The sequence below is a fragment of the Perna viridis genome, chromosome 7, assembly GCF_037379345.1.
Source record: "Perna viridis isolate PV_CMFRI_1.1 ecotype Kerala chromosome 7, ASM3737934v1, whole genome shotgun sequence".
Classification (NCBI taxonomy): Eukaryota; Metazoa; Mollusca; class Bivalvia; order Mytilida; family Mytilidae; genus Perna; species Perna viridis.
Window position 1 is genome coordinate 44,070,939 of NC_142451.1, and position 6,999 is coordinate 44,077,937.

General features: G+C 35.1%; 1 protein-coding gene across 1 annotated transcript; it reads left to right on the forward strand.

Annotated features, from left to right (window-relative positions):
- Positions 1-3,328: 3,328 nt before the first annotated feature.
- Positions 3,329-5,101, forward strand: LOC148612850 (uncharacterized). Its single transcript, XM_088594684.1, has one exon. It carries the CDS (start codon positions 3,391-3,393, stop codon positions 5,098-5,100), a length of 1,710 nt encoding a protein of 569 aa, XP_088450810.1. The 5' UTR covers positions 3,329-3,390; the 3' UTR covers position 5,101.
- Positions 5,102-6,999: the final 1,898 nt, after the last annotated feature.

Below are 6,999 nucleotides of genomic sequence, written 5' to 3' on the forward strand. Positions count from 1 at the left end.
AAAACATTTAATATAGCTCACTCATTTAAAACCTTTGGTTCCATTAAAGTTGAATTTGTTACTAATAAACTACTAATTAACTTAATCTTTCTTCTTGGTCAATTAACAATCTTCATGCATGAACCATTCAACTTGGAGCTTCGGGCTATTGTCTAAAATGATATACATATACATGTTTATAAATTGTATATTGCTGAATCAGTTGCATTCTGAATTTTGGATTTGTACCAAAAGAAAATGGTGGAAATTATATGTGTACATAAATCATCTAAAGGGGCGGGAATTCGTTTACGATCTATGCGCACTTTGATTCTAGCAATTCGTCCAATCGAATCAAAATATAAGGTTACAAAATATTTTAAATTACTTATACATGTAATAAACAGCATGGTTATCTTTATTATTTTTTATTCATAAGCAATTTATTTATCAGCAATGGGCCTGTCAGAAACATCAACGCCTTTGTTTCCTCATATACCCTATTAGCAACACCAATATAGCAATAATTCCTTTTTTAAAATTTCTTTTCAAAAGACAATAGAACATTTTTGAAAGTAGTGCTATAAGAAATCTAAAAAATATTAACAAAATGCTTCCGAAGACTCGGCTTAATACGACTGCTAATGTCCTACCCTGAACAGTTAGGACAAGGGAAGCTTGATACAGCTTTGAATTTCGATTACAAAGACTGTTGACATCTGATAAGAATTTTACCAGGACCGAAGTGATCCCCTTTGGGTTGGTTTAAGTCACAACCCTCAATATCAATCACAGTCTATGACACCTTGTAGTTCAATTCAAAGAGATCCATTCATTTTTTCTTTTGTTATTGTCTGGCCATAAGAAAAATGCTTGTTTTAAGGCCCTTTTTGATCCCTCATTCCTAATTGGTAGACGTCTCAACCCCAAACAATCCCAGTTTGACCTTTAATTTGTGGTATAAAATGTTGTAGGTGACTATTGCCTAGAAATGATCGATTCGGTAATTTTGTTATTACCCTTTATTTGTGATTTAAATCGTTGTTGTAAAATTGGATCAACCAAATACAAAAACACAATAACACGCCTCCTTTGCAAAAGAGACAGGCTTTCGGACCAGTGATATAAGAAAAACGTCTCATACGATGCCTAAAAATGTTTAATTTCCGATATTCATATCAGACAAACAGGTTAGAGATGATGGATTTTCATAATGTCTACGATTTTTTAATTGTATATTATCATTATTTCATCTTGAACTTGACGCTCCTTCCACAAAAAATTTCAAGACTTTTTTAACCTCGTGGCTAGGATCTACATCATGTTTATTGTCTGTAGTTCTTATTATTCTTATTTTAACTTATTTATTGTTCATATCTTCTGTACTGTTTTGACTACCGGAACCGTTTTACCGATTTCGACTGGTGGCAATTTTATGCTGCACATTTGTGTGGAAATATATATACCGGAAATGATGTACCGTAATGGAAGCGGGAGGTTTAGCGCGCTATGAAGTAATGGTTTAGCCTTCCTTTCAATTTTAAATGCTGTACGGAGTCGGGACCACTGCGCTGGTTTTCCAACTTTCCAGTTTTAGCCCGATACTGCCATTTTGACTTTACTTTTAGGCTATTCCTTTTGTCTACTGTCTAGATTGTATCAGTTCGGTAATTTTGTTATAACCGTTCATTCAGTATGCTGTACATGTCTTTCCAGAAGTAACCTTAGATCAAGTTCAATATTTAAAAATATACAAAAGTACTCAAAATAAAAAATATCGAAAAAGGACTTAAGATATTTTACCAAGTTATCGCACGATAACCAAGTGTCTGCGGATGACGATGACGACACAGGCAACGTCAACTGCACCATGCCATTATACGACCGCATTTTTTACGATCGTATAAAAAGCAGTTCTCAAATAATTGAGAGGAAACTACTGGTTAAAGAACTTTGGGTGAACACAAATCACAGACAAAACATATTTTGCTACAGTATGCTAAAAAGTCAGTTACTGTAGGTAAGTAATAGCTGAAAATGGTACGGTGCGCGATATAAATTTGATCCTTTATATCCTCATGTACACATTACAAAATTAAGTGCCAATCGTGTACAGAAAAAAAATTCATAGTGCAGAAAAAAAAAGCAAACACACGATGCATTTCCAATCTATCATACGCCACTTTTTATGTAACTATGTTCTTTTCTACATACTAACCTGCATTTTGGGGAAAACGTGTCTTTATGAAGGATGATAACAAAATTACGGAACTAATATACTCTGTGCAAGAGCTATTTAAAGGAATAATAAAAAAAATATATTATGGCAATATCAAGGTAAAAATCAGAAAGTTTGAAACCATGGCAATGGTCCTGTGCTGGTACAGGAATTTTTCCAATCTCAAACTTCAATCAAGAACAATAACTCTTTCAAAGTGCATACTTCCTATACGTATATCAACGGTGTAACAACTGAAATACCAACTAAGACTGGTTATGTGGTCTGCGACTTTTTCTTAATAAGGAATAAGAGTGAATTAGGTAGGTTTTTGACATGCATGAATTATCTCCTGTCTGATAATTATATAAAATGACCACTACTTCAATGATTCTTAGTGCTGAACAAAACGTTTCCTAAAAACTGTGTGCACTATGCAAATTATGTCATTTTTTAGATATCCTCTTACAACGGGTTTAAATACAAAAAAAACATAACATAGCAAAAAGAAAATCAATCAACTATTTTCTATATATAGGCCATAATACTTGGTTTAAATATATGTATACAAGTCCCAGTAAGAATCAGGTAGGTGCACTGACTGACCAAAGAGGGGCGTTCCATCACGCTTTATTAATTAACATTCATTGTAACCATTTTTCAGGGGGCCTGGATCCGCCTTTCGAAATCTGGAGACATCTTAAGGTAGATATGATAAATGACATTCATATGACAAAAGCATGAAACTGAAAAGGCCGAAATTATTACAGATGCGGATCCTGCCTTGGGATTTCTGGATCACTCCTGCATACAATAGTTATCAATAATCACATGTTTGATATATGGTTCGAATAACTAAGACGATTTAGTAAAATTTTAGATAGGTAGTTTCCATTTTACCTCAAGAACTGATGTATGTGCCTTCCAAATATTTTGTAATCAAATATTAAAAAAAAAACTTATAACCACCAAAAGAAGGCAATGTCAAACGACGGAAACCAAACACTATGACGATTATATATACATGTAGCTGTCAGCACAGAAAGAAAGTTGTTATAAATCCCAGTAAATGTTTTTCATTCATAATTAATACACGACTCTTAGATGGACTGAAACTACCGGGGACTTTGACATTGATAGTATCGTAAGTATTGAACATTTGCAAACAAGGAAGGTATTTTTGCCACCATAAAATGGCGTTTTCCAATTCAGCAAGAAAAGGACAAATACCTGTTGGTTGTCAGTTATGCGAGACAGGGGAGTCCATCCAATACAAGTGCGTCAACTGTAATTATCTCCTTTGCCATCTTTGCAAGCTGCACCATTTAAAGATGAAAACCTCGAAAGACCACAAGATTATAGACTTAAAAGAAATTGGGCACCACGAGATAGAAATAGACTTCTCTAACATTCCATGCGACGATCATTCAGGTAAGACCTGCTGTTTGTTCTGTCAACATTGCGATTGCTTAGTTTGTCCAATTTGCATTACTAAGATTCACAATAAGCATGACTTAATAGAGATCAAAGACGCTTATGGAAAGAAGTCAGAAGAACTCGTAGAACAAAGAATTCACATGGAAAAGGTACAAAAAGAGGCGACAAGAAAACTAAAGGAACTTGAGGCATTCGTCAACGAAGAGAGCACCAAAATTGGAATGGTCCGGAACGACATTCTTAATCATGAAAAAAATGTTAAACTGAAAATTGAAAAACATTCAAAAGCGTTGCTCAACGAACTATCAAAAACTGAAACTAATTTGCAAGAATTTGAGGAGAAAGAAAAGGGTAAAATAACTGCTTATATATCAGAGGTTCAATCAAAAAATGCGGAAATTGAGACATTAGTAAAGTTTTTTGATGCTACAAAGTTTTTTACAGAATTTCAAAATGCAAAACAATTAAAGCCAATGGAAAAAATTTCTGAAACCAAAGCAGTTTTTGAGTGTATTACAGAATTCATACCTAATGATATCGAAAGACTTGGAGAGCTGAACAAAAGAGAAAGAAATGTCAAAACTGTAAAGAAATTTGAAATCGTTAACCAACAAGAGTTTAGAACAAAGTTCGAGCTAATTGGATTTATGGTTCAAGATCCTAAAATAGATGACCGCTTGTGGGTATGCAGTCAGGCAGGGGAGCCCTTACTCAAAATGAAAGTTAAAGATAGTGTCATTAGTATAGAAAATAAATTGAAAGTTAATATCTATGGAATTGTTCTTTTATCAGAGAAAGAAATGCTTCTTGGGGTGTTAGATGCAAGACTCAGTATACTTAATATAGAAACAGGAGAAATTATCAAATCAACATATGATACTGAACCGTTAAGGCCATCTGCTGTTCATGTGACTAAAGACATGAAAATCGTCATTGGAGCAGTTGACGTTGACTACCCAAAACCAGGAAGAAGATCCGTGATCATCATGGACCAAAACGGAAGAAAAACAGACACTTACGAGCTGGATAACAATGATAAAGCAATCTTTACTTATCCAAGAAGAATTACAAGTACTAGAAACGGTAATATACATGTTGCCGACTTTGACTATTTGAACACAAATCATGGCAAAATTATTGTCGTTGGATCAACTGGTAAAGTTATCACTAAATACACCGGCCATTCGGACATCAATAGGTTTCAACCTTTCATACCAGCGGCTATACTGGCCACACCGTCTGACAATGTCATTGTAGCAGATTGCAATAGTAATGCTCTCCATATTCTGGACAATACAGGACAGTTACTGACCACTTACAACACCACTGAGGGCAAAGGGATAATCGGTCCATATTCCTTCGCCCTACTTGGTAATGACAATCTATACATCGGGTGTACGACTGCAAAAGGCGCCAAAAAGGATGCAAAGGTTTATAAAGTGAAAGTTTCTGGACTATACTGGTGAATTATTGAGTCAATGTTTTTTTTCTCATTTCATCCTTTAGCTTGATTTTGTAATATTGCAGTGATAATTACGGATCTTAACCTGGCGATTTTCATGTACTACGTACTTAAAATATGAGGTGGACTATAATACAATTTAATTTCAATTAAAAAATAAGGGATATCAAGATGATTTAAAATGTATTCTCTAGCAAGGAGACCATGATTAGGACAAGGGAAAGGATATCAATAATCCAGGGACAGAATAGACCAAGAAAGCAGACATAGCACCACAAATAGCACACACAGAAACTAATTAATAAATAAACAACTCCGATTCTACTAAAATCTAGGAGTATGGAACAGGTGCATCGGTAGGGTAAACATCATTTTCTCTTTTATGAATACCGGTATCCACCGAGTTGCTCTTATTATGTCAAGTTGATAAACTACGACATTTTGACAACTAATCTGTGCTCACGCTGGAGATGACTTTCGTGTATGATATGACGACCTTTAAAGTCGTGTGGCGATTTAACCTTGTTTCAGAAAGCTTATTTGCAAGAAGTACGTGCAGCATGGTTCAAAACTTCAATATATTCTTCGGAAAGCAGACTAAATTAAAACTGAAAAAGCTTAGTGATAGACATATCATGATCAAGAATAAAATGGAAAAAAAATGCTACATGGAAATCATCACTAGACAAATATCAATTGTTATAGAAATAGTTGTCTAAATTGCCTAAGAACAGCTAATTTTCATATTCGAGGACTTCTATGCTACAATTTTATGTAGTAAAGATGAATTTCAAAATTATATATTCTTAGATATCGATATAAGTAAGAAAGGAAAAAAAAGCTCCGAAGGGATGTTTGTTTGTTTGTTGGGGTTTAACGTCCGAGCAGCAATATTTCAGCTATATTCAGACGATGAACATGAAAAGGATGATAAAATGAACATGAAATGAAAGAAAAAGGATAATAGGGTCGGCAAATTTTGATTGCCACTGGAAAAAGGGGGATGGGTAAGGTCGGGCAATTTAGCCTCCTGCGGCGGAGCGCAAAGGTTCCTTCTCCTATCGAATACCACAGCAGGGTTCTTTAACGTGCGAGGAACGTGGCATCTTTCCCAACACAGTGCACCACTATGGTTTGCGGTCAGGTTTTCCGTATTATAGCCTGACAACCCCAGCATGTAACACGCCAGGGGTACCCCATTCCACCACCTGGGGCACACATCCCAGTTGCTCTGTGGGCAGAGCGCCTAGTCCCCGGCTAGGTTTCTGAGCACTATTTAGTCGCCTTATACGACAAGCTTAGCGCTGCTGCAGGCCTATTCTTTTAACACCCGGACCTGCACGGGGTAGCTCCGAAGGGAACAAATCATTGTAAAAAAATCGATTGACATAGCACTGTCAATTTAAATTAGTTGTAATTTTAGCTTTGTGTGTTTTTGTTTTTTGTTTTGTTTTGTTTTGTATTTGTTTTTATTTTTATTTTGCTACAAACATTTAAAAAAAAAACAGTATATACATTAGAACACTTTAGTCTTGAACTTGACTTTGGTCAACTGAAACAAGGTCTTACTAAAAAAAAAAACTCATCAATTTTGTTGTTAAGCGATTGGTTTCAAAAGATAGAATCTATCAACTATGTCTGTTGTCGACAACTTTTCGATATATGTATGAAATTTGTCATGCCACTGGAAATAAAATGAGATCAAAAAATGGTAGTTTTAAAAATCTGTCCCAAGGAAGGTACTTGTTTGGTGGTTATGTTGCCAACTTGTCTGTATATTGTAATTACACGTTTGTCATACAAAGGCCAGACTCTGTACTATTCTTTCAGTTAAGCGTTGTCACAATTCATGTTCCATGTTACAAATAAGACGTGCTTGGTCTTTGTCTCACGACCAATTTAT

What these genes read in the sequence shown, in the direction of transcription:
- LOC148612850 (XM_088594684.1), top strand. Translation starts at nt 3,391, where the DNA reads ATGGCGTTTTCCAATTCAGCAAGAAAAGGACAAATACCTGTTGGTTGT.